At 35.0% G+C, this 24,744-nt stretch overlaps 1 protein-coding gene and 1 pseudogene across 2 annotated transcripts in view; one reads left to right on the top strand and one right to left on the bottom strand.

Annotated features, from left to right (window-relative positions):
- Positions 1-15,749: 15,749 nt before the first annotated feature.
- On the top strand, positions 15,750-18,097 carry LOC124898821 (annotated as a pseudogene).
- A 294-nt stretch (positions 18,098-18,391) lies between these two features.
- Positions 18,392-24,744, bottom strand: part of LOC107854966 (copper methylamine oxidase) — a 16,487-nt gene continuing 10,134 nt past the window's right edge. The window contains exons 1-12 of one of the 2 annotated variants that reach the window (XM_047409030.1): positions 23,192-23,288; positions 22,981-23,090; positions 22,429-22,734; positions 21,765-21,877; positions 21,188-21,518; positions 20,885-21,100; positions 20,562-20,798; positions 20,216-20,401; positions 19,963-20,103; positions 19,407-19,675; positions 19,234-19,315; positions 18,392-18,754 (exon numbers count right to left, since the gene is read on the bottom strand). In XM_047409030.1, coding sequence (XP_047264986.1) covers positions 18,617-18,754; positions 19,234-19,315; positions 19,407-19,675; positions 19,963-20,103; positions 20,216-20,401; positions 20,562-20,798; positions 20,885-21,100; positions 21,188-21,518; positions 21,765-21,877; positions 22,429-22,734; positions 22,981-23,090; positions 23,192-23,216 — 2,154 coding nt within the window. In that variant the 5' untranslated portion in view covers positions 23,217-23,288 and the 3' untranslated portion in view covers positions 18,392-18,616. Of the gene's footprint in view, positions 18,755-19,233; positions 19,316-19,406; positions 19,676-19,962; positions 20,104-20,215; positions 20,402-20,561; positions 20,799-20,884; positions 21,101-21,187; positions 21,519-21,764; positions 21,878-22,428; positions 22,735-22,980; positions 23,091-23,191; positions 23,289-24,744 lie in introns of those variants that run through there. The other variant, XM_047409026.1, reaches the window with a different exon arrangement.

The raw sequence follows: 24,744 nt of genomic DNA, 5'->3' as shown, positions 1-24,744 counted from the left end.
GCAAGAAATATATTAAAATGTGTAGGAAAGATGTTATGAATGTGCAGGAAATATTTAAAATGTGCAGAGAGTGTGTTTTAATGATGCTGCAATTTGATTTACTATACCAGGAATTAAGTCTAACATACCGAAAATCAATTTATGGTGCTGAAAATTTCATTAACATAATGAGATTGATTTATTATGCCGAAATTGTATTTTTTAATGTAGAAAGTGAATAAACATATGGGGGCATGCAGGACGTTAATGTGAATATGCTAAAACATGTTTAAATAAACTCTTTAACATAATGGAAGTTTATTAACATGTTCAAAATACGTTGACCAGATTATTTTAATGTTAGGCATGCTAGAAGATATGACATGCTCAAATTCGTTTTAATATACGAATATTATGCCCACATACCAAAACATGCGATGATTCTTAATAAGTGATAGTTTTTTACGCAGAAATTTAATGTAGGCTAACGTACAAAAATATGGTCATGCCCAAACATCAATGTGAATACGTCTAAAGTGTTAGCATGCTTATATTTTATTTTAACATGTCAGGTATTAAGAGAATCTTAAGCAATATTTCAAACAAATTAGTTAAATAGTCTTCTATATGATTCATGTAGCATGTAACGCACGTAAAACCTAATTTTGTGCCTATCTACACTATTCATAGAGCACGTAGATCCCCGCCCCCCAAAGCAGTCCCCAAATATTATCATTACAATAAGAACAATGTGTATACAATACAAATGAACAAATAAGAAACTATGAAGTTAGGAAAGAGAAGAAGTTGAAGTAAATGACCCCTTCCAAGTTTTGGTGACTCTTTAATAATCATGACCTGTCAAACGTAAAGCAAAAACATGGCAAACACAGAGGCAAACGAAGATACCATGGCATGATTTTATACACAAATGATCAAACAATGACATGATAAGCACTACAAAAGAGTTCCTATAAACATGCTTTCTAACACGTTAAAGCATCCAATGAGTAAATAGATAATTAAATTGCATCATTTTAGGTACTTACAAGTGAGCAGCAATAATAAATAATAGAAATAATAAAGACGAACACTTGTGAGAATACTATACAGGGACCCCACTAAGCCTCCCAGAAAACCAAAGAAGAATATCTAATTACTTTTGTAGTAAAATAATCAATGATTTTTTTTAGGAGAATAATGATTGTGGAACTTGTCCGTTAATGAAAAAGAAGAGTTGTTTATATAGTGGGAGAGTAGAGAAGTAAAAGGTGAGGAATAGGTAATAAAATCAATCAGTGTCGATATGAAAGGAAAATAAAATATTCTGTAAAATCAGTCAGTAAGTTAATCAATTAAGTGGGCGAGAGATATGCTAATTCGTTGGTTAAGTAAGAAAACTTTTTCCTTTAAATAAGTGATCCAATCAATCAAAGGAAAAAGTAAAAAAGGTAAAAGAATATTCAAGAAAAATTCAAATCCGTGGATTAAATCGCCAAGAGGAACAAATTATGTTAAGTTACCATAAATGTATAGACACAATCTGTCAAGTATATGTTAAGAAAAATAAGAAAGCTCACACGGAAAATTTCTGCCATAAATATGTAACCGTGATGCCATTATTTTGTTTAAAAAAATAAATACAACGAACCAATTGATAAACATATTCTCATTCACATACAAGTTATAAATATTCAAATAATATTTACTAAAAGTTACTCAAAAGAAAGAAAAGTTGTCTCAATTTCAACAAGGAAACTGAATCAATTAACATCATACAAAATAAGAGAATCTTCATTTAGTGAAACATCTATCTACGGCATGAAATCTCATCAACCAAATATGAGAGAAAATAATAAAGTGTCAATGTAAGGCTAAGTAAAAATCAGTCACGTAATTATTCCTTCAACAATAACCCAATTCACATCAACACATCAACAGTCCATCTCACTATGTAGGAATTATGACAAAGTGTCAAGACATGAGTATATGCTAAATTATTTCTTATGCCACAATTGATAGAAAGTGGGGTTTATCACACATGACAATCTAAACAAGTAGTCAATAACGAATTATAAAGAATCGCACCAAAACATCAATCGAACTCCGTCAATTTTAAACCTTAAACTTTTCAAAGAAGAGAATATAATTAATAAAACATGCAACTTCAATATGTAAACAAACCTGTAGATGGGTTATTGAGAGCCCATTCTTTTTTTCGAAAATGGTTCAGCGGTGCGAAGAAGGTTGGTGGCGGGTGGACGACAGAGATGACCTGGGGTGGCGACGGTTGGTTCGCGGAGGAGGTTGGAGAGAAGAGGGTCTCGTGGTGATGTTGGAGCGGCGATGGTGTGCTGGTTCATCGCCGAAAGGGGAAAACGAAGGGAGAGATGGTGATGGAGGCGGAGGGGGTTGGAGGGAATAAAAAATTAAGGTTAGGTTTGGGTTTGGTTGTATAAAAGAAAGATGAATGGGATTTAATCTCAGTCGTTAGATCAATCTTGATCAACGGCTGACATTTAAGCTTATGTGGAATTAAAAATATGACTAGGATCATAATAGATTAGGCTAAAATTGACATGAATAAAATGTAAATTGGCTAGATTTGTAATAGATAAGGTAAAAATTAAGCTATAAGATAAATAAATTAGACAAATTGATTTAAAAAATAAGTCGTTATTTAATTAAAGTAGAGATAATAATATTTAATAATAATAATTAAATAATAAATTATAATAATAAATAATAAATAATAACATATATAATAACGATGTTAATAATAATAAATAAAAATACTAATATAAATAAATAGTATTAAATAATGAAGAACTAGACAATGTGTTTTGAAAAAAAAATGTGAGTTTGCACAATTACGTGAAAAATAATTTAATAAAACTACATAAAATGTCGTATTTAAAAATTATAAAATGATGCTAAAAGATAATTACATAATTCATGCATTTTCTTGAATTATGAATGCGATACGTCAGTACGTATTTAATATAAAAAAAATGATGTGTAAAAATATTTATAATTAAAATTAAATAATTTGATAAAAATAGCAGCCTAAAACTGATATCGGAAGGTCCAAATTGGGTGTCAACAATTCGTGACACCAACATTCTTAATAGGAACCTCCAAGAAAGGATCACCCGTACATTTTCTCAACATGGATACATGATATACAAGGTGAATAGAATCCAAACTTGTAGGCGCTTCTAACTCATAAGCAACACATTCCACTCTCTTCAAAATCAAATAAGGACCAACGTAACATAGAATAAGCTTCCCTTTTTTTCCAAAACGCATCACTTCCTTCATGGGAGATACTTTTAAGAACACTCGATCACCCACATCGAACTTCAACTCTCTTCGCCTCACGTCTACATATGACTTTTGGCGACTTTGGGCAATCTTAAGCCTATCCCAAATACCTTCACTTTCTCTATAGCTTGATGAACTAAATCAGGACCGAACAACCTTGCCTCACTAACTTTGAACCACCCAATAGGCGATCTACACCTTCTACTATAAAATGCCTCAGTGATAGATATTATTGTACGTAAACTCTACAAGAGGTAAGTGGTCAACCAAAATACCACCAAAGTCAATTACACAAGCTCGAAGCATATCCTCCAAAGTTTGAATAGTCCTTTCTGCTTGTCCATCCGTATGCGGGTGGAAAGGCGTACTAAGGGTCACTTTAGTCCCCCAAATCTCACTGAAACGACCACCACAAATGAGATGAGAACTGAGTACCCCGATAAAAAATAATGAAAACTGTAGTACTATGCAACTTTACGATCTCCTGAATAAACAACCTCAGATAGTCCTCAACAGAGTAATTAGTCCTCACCGGTAAAAAGTGAGCAGACTTGGTCATCCTATCCACGATGACCCAAATAGAATCAAACTAGTTTCGAGACCGCGGAGGACCAGTAACAAAATCTATATTTATCACATCCTATTTCTATACAGGCAACTCAATTTCTTGAGACAACCCACCAGGCCTTAAGTGTTACACTTTCAATTGTTGACACACCATGCACATTGCTACAAAATTAGCCACATCCATTTTCACTTTATTCCACCAATAGATCTCCTTAAGGTCGTTATATATCTTTGTCAAACCAGGACTAATCGAATAATGCAACTCATGAGCTTCAGCCAAAATTCTACCTTGCAGCCCCTCCATATCGGGAATACACAACCTCTTTTGGTACCTAAAGATACCATCGCCACCAATCTCAAAAGCCATCACCTTCTGCCTACCTACATCATTCTTGATTTCAATCAAGATACGATCCAACAGATGTTTCTCCTTCACCTCAGCATCAAGAGATAACTTCTCTACCTCTTGCACAACCACACCACCATTCTCAAAATCTAAGAGACGAATTTCAAGATTAGCCAACTGGTGAATATCCTTCACCAAGTCCCGTTTCTTCTTCTCCACATGAGAAAAGCTCCCCAGAGATAACCTGCTGAGAGCATCAGCAGCCACGTTAACCTTACCAGGATGATATGGGAGACTTATGTCATAGTCCTTAGGCAACTCAAGCAACCTCCGTTGCCTGAGATTCAACTTTTTCTGTGTAAATACATATTGTAGGATCTTATGATCTAAAAAGATGTCAACATGGACCCTCTATATATAATGTTGTCAAATCTTCAATGCGAACGCCACAACCAACAACTCCATATCATGACTTGGATAATTTCTCTCATAAACTTTCAACTGCCTAGAAGCATACGCTACCACCTTGCCATGCTGCATTAATACAAAAGCAAGCCCCATACAGGACATATCATAATAAACCATAAAACCATCACTACCCTTGCATAAAGTCAAAACCAGAGCAGAAGTCAATTTATCTTTCAACTTCTTAAAACTCCCTTTACAAGCATCGGACTATGGAAACTTCACCTTCTTCTAAGTCAACCTAGTCAAAGGTGTAGCAATCAATGAAAAACTCTCCATAAACCTCTTATAATAAACCGCTAAACCCAAGAAGCTCCGAATATAGGTTGGAGTCATGGGTCTAGGCCACTTCTTAACCACCACAACCTTCTGTGAATCCACCATGATCCCTTCACTAGAAAAAACATGACCCAAAAAAGTAACAACATACAACTAGAACTCACACTTCAAAAACTTAGCAAACAATTGTTGATCATTTAGGGTCTGCAATACAACACTGAGGTGATTAGCATGATCCACCTAACTTTTTGAATATACCAAAATATCATCTATAAACACAATCATGAATAAGTCTAAAAACAGACGGAATACCCAATTCATGAGATCCATGAATGTCATTGGGTCATTGGTCAACCCAAAGACATGACCAAGAACTCACAATGGCCATACTGAGTACGAAAGACAATCTTAGGGATATCCTCATCCCTCATCTTAAGCTGATAATAACCCAACCAGAGGTCAATCTTAGAGAAATACTTAGCACCTTGAAGTTGGTCAAATAGGTCATCAATCTTAGAAAGAGGGTACTTATTCTTCACAGTTACCTTATTCAACCAGCGATAATCAGTACACATCTAAAGAGAACCTTTTTTTATGCATGAATATAGGTGCACCCTATGGAGACACACTAGGGTGGAAAAAACCCTTGTCAAGAAGATTGGTTAACTACTCCTTAAGTTCTTTAACTCGTTTGGAGTCATTTTATAAGTAGGGATAAAGATAGGACCAGTGTTCAGAATAAGATCAATCCTACAATCAATTTCCCTATCAGGAGGAACGCCAAAAAAGTCATCAGGAAAGACCTATGGAAATTCCCTAACCACAAGAATAGATCGTAAAGAAGGACTCTCTGATTTAGAATCCTTAACCCGGACCAGATGATAAAGATATCCCCTGGAAATCAATTTCTAGGCTCTAGGATAAGATATGAACCTCCCCTTAGGAACTAGGGAACTCCTTTCCCACTAAATAACTGGCTCATTAGGGAATTTAAAAATGACCTTAAGGGTATGACAATCTAAAGAGGAATAGCACGAGTTTAACCAATCCATCCCTAAGATAGCATCAAAATCTAGCATGTCTAACAAATCCACCAATATTTTCCTACCACAAACAGATACCACATAACCTCTATAAACCCTTCTAGAAACTATCGAGTTACCCACTATGGTAGAAATAGGAAAAAAAATCAAAATACACTCTGGATCAAAACCAAAATGCACAGCCACATATGGGGACATATAAGAAAGAGTGGAACCCGAGTCAAGTAAACAATACACATCACAAGAAAAGAGTTTTAACATACTAGTGAAGACATCAGGTGAAGCCTCAGACTCTTGACGGGTAGTAAGAGCATATAAGCAATTTCGACCAGTGTTGGTACTAGAAGTGGCACCCCTTAGTGCAGAAGCTAACGACGTTGCAATCGAAATCTTGTTAGCCCCCTCAGAAACCTTGCCCCAGGACAATTCCTCAGCATATATCCCAGCTGGCCATAATGAAAATATCAATTCTTCTCCTCATCACAGAAACTATGATACAACCGACCACATAGTCTAAAAGAAGGATACAACAAAGCTGACTGGACTCCACTTACCTGAGTTTTGGCACCCTGTGCCCTAGAACCATCACCACTCTAAAAATGATGATCTCTGAACGGCGTTGGATAAGGAGCACTAGCCATCGAATATGAACCCAAATTGCCCCACCTCTTCTTAGACCATTTCTCACCATCTTTACCACTCTATTTTGAATATCAAAACTTCTTACTCTGTTACTCCCCCATATTCGCTTGCTTCTTTTCCCTTCCTTAACCTGTTGCATATACATCAAGTCTAGAGATGTCCATATCCTTATTCAACAAGGCAGCTTTGCTCTCTAAAATCAACTCATGAGATAAACCAAAAGAAAATTTCCTCATTTTAGCCCTCATACTAGACACTAGCTCAAGAACATATCAAGACAACTAGTGGAATTACAAGGCGTACTCCTTCACTGACATCCTGTCTTACTTCAGATTCACAAACTTCTCCATTTTTACCTTCTTCATCTACTGAGGAAAAAAGCAGTCAAGAAAGGCACTAGAGAAATCCTCCCACAAAGCAAATACATCATCATCATCACTAAGCACTACATACTTCAATCGATAAGCAGCGAATTCCACACCCTCTACCTAAGTAGCATGCATAACCCGAAAGATTTTATCCATCTCATCTATAAAACTTTAAGGATCCTCCTCAACCGTAGTACCAGTGAAAGTTGGAGGGCTTATCCTCATAAACTGGCCAACTCTAGTGGTCTCAAATAAACTCCCAATAATACTACTAGAACCCATCTGACGTGACTGAGATATCGCCAACTGAGTCAATAGATAGATGGATTGGCGAAACTCAGCATTAGTAATGTATCCCTAAGGTGACTGAACAGGAGTGTCACCCTCTGGAGTAGGATCAATAGAGACCGGTGGGACCCCACGCGAATAATCAGAAGTAGCAACCCTAGATGGAGTCTGTACCCTAAAAATTGGACGAGATTCGCCCACATTGTCCTTAGGTGGGACAAATGAGTTTCCATGAGCTTCAAATTGTCTGGAAGGCATGATCTAAAAGGTAAATAAATGGGATTTAGAGGAATCCAAGACCTTAGACTCTATAGACTAAAAATAAAATAAATAAGAAAGGGAAACATTCTTAAATGTCTCGTAGCCTCTCCCTTATAAGTATGGCATGATACACAACTATAAAAGAGACTCAACTTGACACGGCTTTATGGATACCTCAAAACACTCAAACTTAGGATCTAATACCAACTTTTTCATGACCCAAATAAGGACCTAACTATGACGGGTATCTCAAGTCTACCGAGGACCGAAGACCACCCCCTTAGCCAATTCCAACATAACCAATATATATATGACAAGATAGGAAAGACAAATCCAAAAATCTATATGAGAACATTATCTGGAAAACCATCCACAATACCAAAACTAATACCTATATCCACGACAATCCAACAAAGCCTCTAGAAAAATTAAATATCAGTGAAATATTGGGACATGCCCCCGACCACAGCCAAAACAAATCTAAAATAAAGTTTAAGACAAGGGAAACCAAAACATCAAATAAAGTCTTTTGAAGGATAAAAGCTCACACTTCAAGTTAACTCTCGATCTAACCACCAATACCTAATTACTGTGCAAAAAATGTAGAAGTATGGCCAGTTCCTGTATCGCATGAAAATACAACGTCTGAAGATAGTTAATGATTGGATCACTAGCATGTAACTCAGGGATAAAGGAGTAAAGTAATGTCATAATCCATAATATGAAAACCAGTAAAACACCATGCATAACATCATATGCAATAAGTACAAATACATACATATATATATATATATATATATATATCATATACTGAAAACAAAAAGAATAAGGCTTAGCATGTATTTTTAAATTATTAACTTGGACTGTGTAGCTCTACCATCCTAAAGGCACCTATGGGCTATATGGGTTCAGCTCTCTCTGTTGAAAGGGCCCCAGTGCATGTTAGTTGCACATACCGGAGAAAACCCAAAAAGTATAATGTAATCGCTAAAATATAAAGTGTGTCTCATGCACACGTACACCATGACCAAACCTTACGTCAATAAATATGAGTTTTTAGTATCGATCCTCACTGGACCTCCACCTTCCATGGCTTTACTACATAACCCCCTTTAAGCCTATATTAAAATAATTACACATTCTCAACTATTTACCAAAAAGTCTTTTAATTAGGAATTTCTCGTTGGTATCGTCATACCAAAATTAGAGCTTGCAACTCTATTTGTTTATGCCATACAAAACCATTTGACCAAATTTGACTCCAAAGTTTCCAATTTAACCAAAATCCTGGCCACCGAGGACTTACCAAAACCATTTGAAAATCAAACCAAGACAATTCATGTTCTATTTACCATTTATGCAATGCAAGGATTTCAAGAATAGTCAAACTATGTGACAAAATCATATTCATTGTCAATTTCACAAACAGGTTGAGAGCACATAATTTTCAATACTATATACCAAGGCAAAATCATCAAATTTGGGATTAACCATGATCCTTAGTTTAATTACCATTTCCATGCATCCCATAATGTTCAAGATCATAAATAAAGCATAATTATTGTATAATAAACCATGCAAACATATTTAAACCAAATACATTCAAAACCCTCAACCCATAGTTCAAAACCCATTATCAAAACCATGAATAATAATCAATTTCATGCCATTAATAAAATACAAGTATAGAAAAAGAGATAGATGCCTTAATTGCCAAGAAATTGGAAGAAAATCACACCCTTAGGACCCTAGATGCTCACCTCTATGAACCAGGCTAGTTGAAAAGGGAGTTTTGAGAGAGTATAGTTGAGAGTTATGAGAATGACCTTTGTATGTTAAAAACTGATAGAAATAGGTCCTTATAGTTATTAAAAATTATTTATAGGTTAAAGGACCTCACTACCACTCTTTCCTTTTTAATTAAACAAAATAGCCGTAAAATAACACAAGTCCATGGCATGGACCCTATCGCAGAGGTCTAGCCTCTGTGATGGGGACCATATCTCGAAGGCTAACCTCCATGACATGGACCGTATTGCAAAGATTATCCTCCATGAAACGGGGCTATCGGGAGGTTTAATGCCTTCGTGACCCAAAACTGCCACGAACCCTATCCAAAAATTCCAAAACTCTTTCGGATTACCCTTTTAACATCCCCGAACATAATTTGAGTCAAAAATTTATATTTTAAGCACGAAAAGGCCAAAAATAAAATACCCAAAATTTTGAGGGTGTTACAGTAGCCAACGTGCCACGCTCTTATCGTGGTGACTAAGTGGCGTGGCATGACACTACCTAGAATCCTCACTTCCTCGAGGTCCCAAAATGACCTTGAACCCCTTTCAAAAATTCCAAAACTTTCCCAAAATATCCTTTAACACCCCTTAACATGATTCAAGTCAAAAATTAATATTATGCACACGGGAGGGTCAAAAATAAATTGATCAAAATTTTACAAAATTTTGCAGGGTCTTACACTAGCATACAGAATCGGTACACCTCTAACCTCCAAACACTTTTGTAGAACCTCCCTGGGAACTCTACCATAGGCCTTCTCTAAGTTAATAATACTGTGTGCAAATCTTTCTTTATTTACCTATACTTAAACTGAATTGATAATTTATAAAACAAATTGAATTGACCGATGCATACACCCAGTTCTAGTAAGATATAACTTTTTTAGGTGTTTCTTAAAAAATAACAACAACAACATGCCCAACAAAATCCTACAAATGAGGTTTGGAGAGGGTAAATTGTATGCAGACCTTTCTATTACCATGAGGAGGTAGAAAGGCTATTTTTGGAAAGCTCTCGACTCAAGTGTAGCAAATTTAGGTAAAAAAATAGGAAAATAATGAAGAAAATATGACAACTAATTCGCCACACAAAAAAATAATAAGCCACAAAATAGTGGGATAATTAAAACATAATAGACAACAACAATGATAGATACTTACGGCTAAGTACTAAGCTAGCATACTATGGTATATGACAACACTCCTACCCAACTAACCTTATACCCTAATATGCATCCTCAACATCTCCCTATCTAAGATCATGTCCTCGCTAATCTGAAAAAGTGCGATGTCCTATCTAATCACCTCACCATAATACTTTTTCAACTTATATCTACTCCTCTTCGTACCTACTATATCCAGCCTCTCAAGCTTCCTCACCGGGGCATCTGAACCTTGCCTCTTTACGTGTTTAAATCATCTTAATCATACTTCCCTCATCTTGTCCATCACGGAGGCTACTTCCACCTTATCTCAAATAACATCATTCTTGATTCTATCATACTTAGTATGTCTACACATCCACCTCAACATCCTCATCTCTGCAATATGCATTTTTTGAATATGGGAGTTTTTGACTAGCGAACAGTCCATCTCATATAGCAACATTGGTCTAACCACCACTCTATAAAAATTACCTTTAAGTTTTAGTGGTATCATTTCATCACACAATACTCCAAAAAGCCTTAATTTTATCCATACCACATTAATATGATGAGTTGGTCAGCTGTTTCCCTGACTAATAGTCATGTTATGCCTAGTTCACCCTCCTTCTCAAGCTGATGGGAATGAAAATGTTCAACATACCAAGCTTGCTCACTAGGTACTCACATTGATATCTAGGCAATCCCTTAATCCACATATTTTCTAGTTGATCTCTTGAATCAATATATATTCTCTTGACCAATTTTTCCTTAATCTTCTGCCTAATAAAATGAAAATCAATTTCAATATGTTTGGTTCTCTAATGGAATATCAAATTTTTTGCAATTTGCAATGCAGTTTTACTGTCACTCTACATAACTGCTACTGAATTAACCTTGTTATTTAGTTCTTTTAGCAAAGCGGTTAACCATACAACCTCAGAAACTGCATTTGTCGTGCTTCTATACTCATCTTTTGCTGAACTTATGGACATCATATTTTGTTTCTTAGACTTTCAAGAAACTAGTGAGTTTCTATGTGTGACAATAAACCCTAATAATGATCTTTTGATATTTGGATACGAGGCCCAATCTGCATCACAGTAAACTAATAATACATTGATAGTCTTATAGCTTAACAAGATCCCTAAAGTTATTCTCTATTCACATACTTCATGACTCTGACAGTTGCATCCCAATGAGATCTCTCAGTTTGTTGTAAGAATTGGATAAAAGGCTTTACTAAGTAAGTTATGTCAGGTCTGGTTAATGTTAAATATAGCATTTTACCAATTAATCTTTGGTATTGTGTCTTGTTTTTCAATGTTTCATCATTTCTTGTTTGTGTCAGAGCATCCAACTCTTGTGTTGTCAACTCTGTATTGACCTTAAGAGGTGTCATGGCAGGCTTAATAGAACTACTTCCTAGGTATGAGATGATCCCAAATACATATTTTCTTTATTTTACCAAAATACCCTTAGAATACTTGTTGGATTCCATGCCAAGAAAAATTTTCAAGGCTCTCAAATCTTTTTTCTTAAAAGACTATTGTAATGAATCTTTGGTATCTTTAATAAGAGCAAGATTACTGGTTGTTACCAACATGCCATCCATATAGATCAATATAATGATAATATCAGTGCCCTGTTTCTTGATAAACAAAGAATGATCCAAACAACTTTAAACAAAGCTTGAGGTGAGTAGTGCCTTAGAAAGTTTCATGTTTCACTATTTAGTGGCCTGTTTCAAACCTTAACAAGACTTGAGGAAGTCTACAAACCAAACCAGACTCCCCCTAACTTGGTAAGCCCTGTGAAAGTTGAATGTAAACCTCATCATTAGAATCACCCTGAAGGAAGGCACTGTAGACATCAAGCTTATGAATATGTCAATTATGTTGAGCAGCTAAAGATAACAAAACTCTCACAGAAATATTTCACCGTAGTTAGGGACTTCCTGTTGATTATAGCCCTTCGCCACTAATACAGCTTTGAATCTCTTAATCTCTCCTGAAGCCTTAAGCTTGACCTTATAAACCCACCTACATCCAATAACAGACTTGCTCGAAGGTAAAGGCACCAAATCCTAAGTGTGATTATCTTGAAAAGCCTGTAATTTTGAATGCATACTATCAACCCATCTGCAATCTTGAAATGCCTTTCGGAAGGATCTAGGATCATAAATATGAGATAAAGCTCCAAGAAAAGCTTGGTGACTGAAAAGTGTGCATAAGACAGACAAAATGAATAGTTATGCCAAAGAGGTTGCTTGAATGTCCTTTGAGGTCTCCTAAGTTTTATTATAGCAGGAGGCAGAGTTTGAGCAGCAAAAGGTGGGTTATCAACTGTAGAGGGAATATCAGAAACATTTGGTATAGCCTCAATAGTTTGAAAGGTGCAGAAGAGAAAGTAGGCTCAGATAAAGGGTAGGAGAATGTGAGGTGACATATGCTCAAAAGAAAAGGACTTGTCATAGTCAGAAGACCAAGAAAGTTGATTAATCTAAGGAGATGGTGTTGTAAAGCACTTGAAAGAAAAAACATGTTCCCAGAAAGTAACATCTCTATTAATAAAAAACGTCTCCTCGATAAGCTCAAATAGTATATATCCCTTTATGATAGTAAAATAACTAATTAGAACAGAAGGAACAAAATCCCAGAAGCTAGTTTATCTGTCCTGGGAAAAGCACTTTCATAACACAAACAACCAAATACTCTCATATGAGTAAGAGAAAGTTTCTTACAAAAGAACACCTCATAAGTAGATTTACTCCAAAGAACTACACAAGGAAGCCTGTTAATGACATATGTTGCAGTACATATACAATGACCCCAGTATTTCAAAGGCATATGCCACTTAATCTTAAGACTCTTGCCACATTAAGAAGCTGCCTAGGTTTTGTCTCAGGCACACCATTCCGCTAGGGAGTATAGGCATAAGTCCTTTGGTGAATAGTACCAAAATCCTTAAAAAAATCCTCCATATGGTTGCTAGTGAACTCTCCTTCATTGTCTAACCTAATCACTTTTACAACTGTATTGAACAGAGGTTTTTATTATTTTAAGAAATGCATTTGACATAGACAATATGTCACTATTAAACCTAAGCAGAAAAATCCAAGTGATATGAGAAAAATCATCTACCACAGTCAAGAAAATTTTTATTTTCATCAAAACATTTAGCATGATATGGTTCCCATACGTCAAGGTGCAACAGATCAAAAGACTTAAAAGAAGTACTAGTATTAGGATGTAAAGATTGTCTAGTTTGTTGAGTAAGAGGACATACTACACAATCAAATAAAACTGATTTATAAATATCTAGATTATATCCAAAAAGTAGCTTCATAGAATTGCCAAAAGGATGAGACATTCTCTTATGCCACAGTGAAATATCTTCATTCTCCTTATGTGAAACATGTGCTTTAATAGCTGAAACAACAATAATACATGTGCTTTTATACGTTTTGATGGTCAGTAAGTACAATCCATCAGTCTCTTTACCAATCCCCTTCAACATCCCTGCAGCAAGGTCTAAAATAAACAGAAACCATGATAGAAAAAAACAAAACTGCTATATTATATTGTTATCATGGGTACTACGAAGAGATTATACTTAAAATTAGGTATGAACAACACATTCTCAATAATCCCTATGTCTCCAAATTTGCATTTGCTTATGTGTAAGACCATTATTACTATATCATTTGGTAAGTGTACTTTTCTATTATGAGTAGTGTTCACCTTCTTTATATCATGAAATCTAAACTAGAAGCCATGTGATTTGTTGTCCTAGTGTCAATGATCCATATCACTTTCACTACAATGGACAAAGTGCTAAAATCAGTACCCGTCATATTTTTCATACTAGTATATGATCCTTCCTTGTCAAGCATCATTATGATCTTACCATGTTGATCCTCTGTAAGATTCGGTGCTCTGGGGAAATGTTTTGTTCTAGTTGAGCAACTAGTAGAGCATCCAGCTTGAAAATGCCTCTATACATATGCGAATTAGTGTTTTTAGGTGGAACATTATAAGCTATGTTACCACACTACATTGGTGAAATACAGTTTTCAGCAACAACATTATGAGCAATAGGTCCACCAAGAATCCCTTCTTTCTTTTTGCCTTTGTACCCAGGTGGATAGCCAACTAATCTATAGCAAATACCTATTGTATGACCTTTAAGCTTGTAAAAACTACGCTATAAATTCTAGTTTTTTGTGGCTTATAAGAATAATTTCCCTTTCCAACCATCATAGGTCCCAATTATATCCCTTCTCCTAGAGTGGATGAACTAACTATTGATCTTTAACTTTTCTTTTCGATCAAAATGGAGTAGGTCTGATGTTAGGAGTAGGGCTGGACATTAAGATCTAGCTTCATGCTTGCTCTTAACTCTCATTGAGACCCATAAGAAACTGTAATACTTTTAAGTCTTCCATATGTAGCAAAAACAACCTTGGACTTAGCACAATCACAAGGAGGAGGTATTATTCTACCAAATTCTGCCCAAAGAACCCTCAATTTAGAGAAATACATGGAGACAATATCAGTTTCTTGAATCAATGTTGCTATCTCTTGATACAACTGATAAACTCTAAAAGTATTAACTTTCCCAAACCTCTTCTATAGATCATCTCAATTCACTTTCGTACTCGGTGCATAAAGAATTCTTGTGTTTAATTTCTTTGATAATGAACCTAAACTCCAACCAATAACAATAGCATCATATCTGCCCCCATCTATATTTGCAGAAAAATCTCTCTTGTTTCCGCTTGCATCAATGATCTCCAACTTACAACAAGATACGCATCTCTTGTTTCCGCTTGCATCAATGATCTCCAACTTATAACAAGATACGCATAAACCTTCTCTAGGTTGAATAGTTTTCAAATTCTGATATAAGCAAACTACCAGTTCATTTCCCACTCTAACACCACCACCACCACCACCACCCTAGGCCCAACTGACACCTGATGCATGGATCGGGAGCCCAAAACGGGGATGGATCTGGCTCTGATACTAGAGTCAAGAATGGACCTTGGGCCTAACTCAACCCCAAAAACTAGTTCAAGAGGTGAGGATTACCCAAGTCATATAAGCAAACTACAAGTTCATTCTCCAACCAATGTGGGACTTTTACCCACTCTAACAGCTTCAGCTCAATTGCCATTGACAGCCATTGGAGGTGAGCTTGAGCTGAGAAAAGAAGATAATAGAAAGAACCTTATTGGTTAAGGAAAAATGAATATGATAACTGCATTGTGCTCATCACAGTACATTTATACTACTCTGATCCAGTTGTCATCTAATCAAATTTTTTGTAACTAACTTGTACACGCGGCTAACTACGTACGTACACTATTCATTAAACAATTATATCTACTGCATAGCTAAAATATCTAAGCTGGTCAACCCTAACTCATAGTCATGTTATGCCTATTTCATCGCTTCTCAGTTCATTAATAGTTGTAATCTGTTGGTGGTGATTTGTCCTATTAAATCTCCCTCTTCCCAATTCCTCAAATTTTTCTTGATTTTATAAATCTAAAGTTGTTACATTTATGGTGATTTAGATATGTAATACATATGCCAGACAACCTACCTTTGGATAGAGCAGCACCACTATTAGGAGCTGGGATTACAGTGTACACTCCTATGAAAGATAGCTACTTGTTAGAAACATCAGGGAAGAGAATAGGTGTGGCTGGTTTAGGAGGTTTGGGCCATCTGGCTATAAAGTTTGGCAAAGCGTATGGGCACCATGTAACTATGCTTAGCACCTCTCCATCCAAAGAGAAAGATGCAAAGGAGCTATAAGGTGCAGATGATTTTGTTTTAACCTCCAATGAGGACGAAATGAAGGTAATTAGTGTCTCTTCTCTTTCTTAAAATTTCATAGTTTCATATAATTAAATCTCGTATATGAAGATCATGTATAAACCTGATATGCATGATTGATAGTAACTTTTTCTCAAGTTACAGGGAAAAAAAGACCATCTTTGAAAAAGAGTTCCTACTCTATCCTTTTCAATTTAGTTATGTGATGGTGTTTTACTATATAACAAAGTTTAAGAAATAAAACTTTTAAAACTTATGATCATAAAAGCATCATTATGACGTCATTCTTATTACTATAAAAAATGTCATTAAAGGTTAATTGTAAGTCAAACTATTCCAAATATGAAAACTTGTAATTTGTTTTTTGGGAAAAAAGTTAAAAAGAAAGTAGTCACATAAAATGTTTTACATAAAGTTAAAGAAAAAAGATAGAATAATTTAGATTTTACATGAAATAAATGATGAATGAGTTGCATGATATCATTCTGGAGGCTAGTACTGAATTAGAGATTAATTGTTTAATAAAATGCCACTTAATAAAATAACATACCAATTGTGGGTGTAAGATTTCTAAAACATAAATAAATAAATACAATACAATACGAAATCTATTTTTAATTTATTATTTTTCAAAACTACATGAAGCTAAGTACTCAATGCTGTCGAGGGTGATACACCTCTCTACCTGATATAAAGGTAAGATCTTCGTACATTTTACTCTCCCCAATTTAATTTTATCGGAATATATTGAATATGTTATTATTATACATGAAGTACTCAATATTGACAATCTACAAAAAGAAACGAGAACAAAAAGAACTAATGTTTTTATTCATAGATGAGGAAGAGAAGCCTCGACTTTATTGTGGACACTGTGTCAACAAAGCACCCCATTGGGCCTTACTTGGAGTTGCTCAAGGTAAACGGAACCCTAGCAAAGGTGGGTGCACCTTCTAAGCCTTTGGACTTTCCGATATTGCCCTTGATATATGGTACGTGTTACACTAATTAACCTTTTACTTATTTATTTACTTCCCCTAATCCTCAATAGTAAGACACGGAGGCCAAGGACTAGCGTAGTGAGTTAGTCAAGTGTTTTCTACTTCTAGTAGTATGATTTAGGTACCACATAGTCTTTTCTCTTTCTTTCCCTCTCTTTTTTTTCTCATCAATGTGTATTAATATCTAAGTTACAGTACTTGTTGTGTGCAATGTTATCTTGTTCTCACTTTTTCTTTCTTACTTTCTTGCTTTTTTTGAGTCGAGAGTCTATTAGAAACAATCCCTTTTTCCCACTAAAGATAAATGTAAGGTCTTTATATATCTTACCCTTCCCAAACCTCACTTGTGGAATTACATTGGGTATTTGATTGTTTTATAGTTTCTTTATTAGCTAATTCAATAATAAAATGTTTTGATGATCAATGTATAGGGAAGAGAACGGTGAAGGGAAGCATCATAGGAAGCATAAAAGAGATTCAAGAATGGACTTCTGTGGAGAACAAGACATTTTGAGTGACATTGAAATTGTATCAACTGATAAAACTAATGAAGCATTTAATAGACTTGAAAAGAATGATGCTAGGTTCCGATTTGTTCTTGACATTACTGGCAAATCAAAACTAGAAAATTAGGGAAAGAGAAAGAACATAAACTATTTTTGTGTTTCTATTTAATTGTAATTCATATTGGTTAAAACTTCCACAAGTAATATAACTTGGGGCATTCCAATTGCAACAATTAGATTGCACCGTTATAATTTATCTGCCTTTGTTTAGATCGTACACAACTAACTACACAACCATATTTGACCCTTTTCCGATTTTATAATGTACCCAATTTGATCCAATCTTTAGCTTTAATCACCTGCGTTGTTCATGATTTCATCTGAGTCTTTTACAGAAAATTAGACTTCAAGTCTGCTATTAAGAAGACATGAAAAAAGTATATGTTTAACGGTCATGTGTCACACAGTATACAAAATAGCCTTGCTTGTGAAGGGGTCATATATAGTACATAGTACAGATGAATGCAAAGACCGATAGTTGCTCCAAGACCGGCTTTTATTAGTTTTTCTTGTGACATTGTTCAAGATTAATACAAAACATGGCTTTCTTTGCTTAAACATGCCATATACTAGACTAGTAATATCCCATGTCCCTGCACCTACTAATTCAATACTCCATCAAAAGAAAAATGAAGTTTTATTTTCTGTATATCCGTTGGTGCAGTAATAAGAGAGGGAGGCTCATGTCATATGAAAAATTCTTTCAAAGCTTAGCCATCAAACCAGTGGGAGTGTGCTTTGCTACACTATTTTCTGTGACATCACTGTCTCTGCTTTCTAAGTCACATCCAAGAGGCGGAGGGACATCAACGGCTGGAGAGCAGTTAAAGAATCCATGTGGCTGCACCAACAAACTGGAAATAAGCAATGCGTAAATCTGGAAAGGCAAGGACAAAGGAACCAAAATTGTATATGCACAGGCCAGCTCAAGTACTGAAGCATAGCATCATGGCTCAAACCGAGCCGATAAAAACCATTAAAGATTTTGTGCATTTTGTAAGAATCCACGTTCTTCATTGTTTAGAGCAACAAATACTAATGCTGAACTTTGTTCTTAGTTCTTACTATGCGATGCATCTATGCTGTTAAGGATGCATCTACACTAGTATTATTCTTGCATATTCTTTCTCCTTTAAGGTAATGTTTTACTCGAGTATTGAGTTCAAACATCAACAAGTACAGGAATTTAATGATAGAACAATATATGGCAACATATATCATTAGCTCTTTGATAGATTAGTTTAAATTAACCAACAAAACACTAGATCTAGATGAGAAATATAAAGATTAAAAATCATTAAAGATAAAATTCTCAGAGACCTGAAGCATAAAACCAATGTGTTCCACTGGCATAACAGGCCAGTCTTCCAAGCGAGGAATGTGCGTGATTCCAAAAATGTACCTGCAATAAACATAGTTGGTCAAAACTTGTGAAGTTTGCAGGCTATTTCAATTATGAAACGCTAGGATCACTTGTTGTCAAGAAAACTAACCAGAGAACAACATCACTTTCTTCCAGAGGACGGTCTTGCTTGACCCAAGAAGCTAATCCTTCGCCAGCACGGGGATTTTGATTAGGGAACTCTCCTCCTGGAAAATCTTCTCCAGGTGCATATTGTGTAACCCATAGATTGTGCTTCAGAAATGCAGCCCTTCTTAAAAATTTTGCCTCAGGACCAGCCAATGGCAAACAGTTTGGACCAGGTACCAGCTTGTATCCTGTTAGCTGTCCAGTTCTATTAACTGTTCTGGTGTTTCTAACCTAAAAAAATAGAAAGTTCATAATAAAATTTATGTAACACAAACAGGTCTTAAGATTATTTTACTTGGATACTCCAAAAATGTCAGAGGCGCCGATGTCACATTCTCCAAAAATAATGCATTTTTGGAGGATTCCGCATGAATGAAGCAGCATTGTTGGTGGACCGGAGCAACATAACTTAAGAAACAAATTATTCAAAAACAGGTCTACAGAAGCAGGATTATACTGTTCTCATAATGTGAGATAAAAACTAAATAAAGGATAGTACATTAGGTAAAGACTCTTACTATCCAATGACGAGCAGAGAATGGATCACAGTCGCGCATTGCTTGCAATTCAGACCTAAGCAATGTTTCTTGAGCATAGAATGCATTATTGTGAACATTTTCCTTCCCTGGTTCTTCAACTTCGACATTTACTTCAACAACCTGGAAAAAGAATCATAATGCCAATAGGAACTGAAGTAAATTACCAGTAATTACTCAACCCTCAGATGCCCCAAAAACCAGGATTAGGATACTAACTATTTACAGTAGATACCTGATTATGTGCTTCTGCTGGCTTACAATCAACTGCCATATTCATTCGTGCAACAAAGAAATGTTGATGAACTGGTGCATACAACCCTGGTGCAATTGTGGTGCCATATTTGCGAGATTCTCCAGGTTGCAATGCTCCTAAACTAAGAATTCCCGTGAGTTTAACTTCTGCTTCAATTTTACCATCCTGAAATTTCATATAGTGTACAAACAGTTGTAAAATGAAAAATGGTTAACGAATTAAACACAGTGACAAGCTCATTAAAAATCATAGTAATGATCAGAAAACTCTTCTTTTCCATGTAAAAGACATTAAGATTTCCTTGTGATAACTTTCTTTAACTTGCCTGGTAAAAGTGCCAGTAGAATGCATATTCATAATTGGCCACTGTACAAACAAAAGACACTGTCAGTCGTCTAGACCGTCTAACTTCAGTAAGGCCAGTTCTCCAATCTTGATGCTTCCAAAGAATCCCATGATCTTCTTCATGCAAGCATACACAATTTTCTGTTGTTTCAACTCCTCCCATGAAATTTGTAAAATGTGCATCAAAGTACTTGATGTATCCTAAACAATCACATCCCTGCAAAAATTATTTTGTTGTACATAAGCAACTATAGTCGAGAAAATTCAAACATGTAATGCTTAGAACATAGATAAGTAACCAACCCTCTTCAGTGAATGAGCATTCTTTCCCAGGCCATCTTCTCCTGCATCAAATGCATTCTTTCTATAATGTGGATCATTTGGATCGCCGTAGGGGACAACCATCTCCACAAAACTCAATCTATGTGCTATGGGTCTACGACCTCTGCTACCATCAAGATATGCAACAGAGTGTATAACTAAACCCTCTCTAGGGGTAAAACCTATCCGAAAGTTCCACTGCCACACAGAAAGTGAACAATGTCAATGTGATATATAAAGGCAAAGAATGCTTCATAGCAAGTAAGCCTGAAAAAATGAGAACACCTTTTGCCATTCTACATAGTTCCCACTGATGCGAAAGCTTGGACCCTCGGGCTGAATAATATGCAGGGGTTTCACATCACTTCTGTCAACCCCTCCTCTTGTCTCACCAGCTGTATAATTCCTCAGTGGATCAACTGGAGGTAACGGGACAAGTTTTCGATCTTCAAATTCTATAATCTGCATGTTTTGCACGTCAACAAGCACATATATTCCTTCAACTGGTCTTGCATATCCATTTTCCATTGGACAATCACTCTCTGTTCTGCAGAATACTAGTGGTTTTGCAAGCCTGCAGCTAGGAGCATCTGCCTCACTATGATAACCAACACACCTGTTGAAAAGTGTATTCAGGTCTCGAGTCGAAGTCGGATGGTGATGTTTAAAGAGAGCTTTGAACATTTTTATGTAGGGAAGTCATTTTCCTTAAATTTGAAGGAAATAAGTCCGTTTCCCAAAACATTTAAGTCAACCAAACAAGAGAAAGTAGAAAACACTTTCCAAAAAATGTTTTCGGTCATACCAAATACACCCTTAAATAGAAGATTTGGGGAAGGTAGAGACGAGGATTTTAACTAACCAAGGATCAACCATCACGAGATCCATGTCATCAATACCCCTTCTCTTCATTGCTTCTCTAAAGGGAGGATAATTTTTCACCACAGCTTCACATTCAGCATATTCTTGAGCATCCTATAATTAGAAAAAAAGTAATTTGATGATCAAATGTAAAAGCTGAGGAATTATACGGATCTACATATGTGACCTATTTCACAGAACAAATACATTGAAATCAAGAGCCTAATATTTCATGATTTCGAACATTTTTTTGAGTGCTTTAAAAGAGAGCCATCAAGATAACGCCGCTTCTCTTTTTGGCTCATAAACATGCATTTGATGCTTATTCTTAGATATGTAAGCCACTGTGCAGATTTCATTACTTTGAAATGTTCATAATATTCATATTTCACCTATATAACTAAAAATACTATCCACCGGAATAACTTCCTTTCCTTGATTTATTTATGTAGTTTTTCTCTTAGACAAAGACTTCCACTCCTTGAGTTATTACTCCTAATGTTCTCTTAACTCCTTGCAAATACAAAAAAGAAGTAAATGTTCATTTTTTTTTTCTAAAACGTCAAATATTTTGAAACAAATTCAATTTGCTAAGACGACAAATAAAAGGATTGAGAGGCAGTAGTATTTTCCAAGTTGTAAACATGAGTTCAAGTAGTGCATACTATGGGTGGCTGAACATCCGGGACAACATTAGATGAGATAACTTTTCCTCTGTGATGTCCACCTCGAGCAGCAGCATGTACTTCAGTTAGCTCAACAATCCATATGCTTGTCTCATTTGTTTTCTTATTGTAAATGATAAGTCTAGATCTCCTTGGAGGAAGCTTAGTCGGAATCAGAGATCCTCCTTTGGTTTTGGGCATCAATGATGATTGGAAAGGTGGGAAGAAATATGCATCCGCCAAAGCAACAACACTTTTATCTGGTTCCAACAGAACCACCTCAATAAATCGCATCCCATCTCTGACCTGAAATACAAAAAATAAAAACAAAAAAAAAATTGTAAGTGGCAAAGAAAATGTCCCTTTCTTCAAATAAAAGTTGTATGCAGTTTTACAAACAGAATTAGTTCAGCAAGTACAGGACAAGTAATTGTAAGTAGCAAAGTGGTCCTGAAGGTCTACTAAGATTTTAGCTATTTGTAGCTTCGAAGAAACAATAAGTAACGTACACAACTGATCGATGTACAAAAGAAACATAAAGTGATTAAGAACCTCAGGTGTTTCACCGGCAGCTCTAACAGTTGCCACAGCCACAGAGATCTCAGCAGCAGATAAAGGGTCCAACGGATGGCAGGTCTGAGCCCTTGGCATGATTTGGATACCTGCACCATAAACATTGGAACTTTAAGCAATGAATTTTAAATCAACTACACATTGGTTGGTAAGTGTAAACACCATATATGAAAATGTTCTTGTTGCATACCTCCTTTGAAGATGAAAATGTACATATCTTAGTAACCATAACTCAATTGGTTAACTATCAACTTTTATGTTATTAGTCAAAGTTGGTTCACTCTTTGTAATCCTTTGCCTATTTTAACAGAAATATATGTACTCCTCAGTTTCATATTATTGCGTTTGTTGACTTAACACGCTTTTAAGAAAATTATATTTAAAATTATATTTTATTAAATTAATTTTATTAATAATATTTTAAAATTCTAAACTTGATTTTTACTATTTTATATACCAAAAATAGTATGAGAAATAATTAATAAAACTCTCTTGATTTGTAAAAATCCTTTTAACCACAAAAATTTGGTTCAAATTTGACCACAATAGAAAACAGTCATGTTCACACTATAAACTAGTTAACTTTTAAACATTTTTATCTTTTTAATCCTATATTTAAAATTCTATCTATACATTTTTATTTTCAATTCCCAATACATTGAAAACTATCTAATATATGGGAATGAAAATTTTTTATTATTCTTACAATCATTTAAAAAAAAAAAAGAGACACTTTTACATAAATAATTAAGCCAAATGATGAAAATAGAATGAAGAAATAATTACGAGCATTTTTTTTTTTTAGGAAGACTAGTTTTTTCATAATTATAAAGTGAAAATTCATAAGTTAAGAGTGACCAACTTAAGACTTTTACTGATTTTGAATACTTATAAAAACTAGTACTAAGCTTATAAGCATTTTGTTGAAACTATTTATAACATGCGTATATAATTTAAAACATATTTTCGAGCTAGTTTGATCTTCTTATAATAAATTTGACCGGACATTTTCGTTATAAATGTTTTACGTTTACTAACTAGTTAAGGTTGGTGATGATTTAATTTTACTGTTATACTACTAGATAGATGACCCCTTAGGGGCCGTTTGGTTGGGAAATAAGTTATGCCGGAATTAGTTATACTGAGATTAGTTATTCTGGGATAAGTTATCCAGGTATTATTTTTTAGTGATTTTTTGGTTTGTGGTATTTATAAAAATGATAGACATTACATCCTTTCTAAGTATAGATAGTTTGTTTATAAAAATACTCTTTGCCTTATTTAGCTTAATATTTCATGTTAAATTACTTATTTTGTCCTAAATTCTATAAAATATTGATAATTTCATTTTTTTTTTTATGGAGCCCTCATAGATGTATGATCTGGCATATCTCATACATGATAAAAATTTGAGAAAATACATCAAATCACCCCTGAACTTGTGGCCAAAACTTACTTTTTAGACCCTAAACTAATTGGGCAATTATATACCCCCCTTAATAACATTAAAGTGAATTTTTTACCCCCTACAAAAATTATACCACTCTCACTGTGGAGAGTAAAGTATACACGCCCCAATTTGAGCCACGTCAGTGCCATGTCATTATCAAATCAGTGCCACATTAGTGTCATGTCTTTGCCACGTAAGAAATTATAATTTTTTTTTAAGAAAAAGTAATTCCACACACATACTATATATTTATATATATATATATATATATATATATATATATATATATATAT

This window comes from Capsicum annuum, chromosome 1, assembly GCF_002878395.1.
Source record: "Capsicum annuum cultivar UCD-10X-F1 chromosome 1, UCD10Xv1.1, whole genome shotgun sequence".
Lineage (NCBI taxonomy): Eukaryota > Viridiplantae > Streptophyta > Magnoliopsida > Solanales > Solanaceae > Capsicum > Capsicum annuum.
Note: the sequence above shows the minus strand (reverse complement) of the source record. Positions and strands in the feature narration are given on the sequence as shown.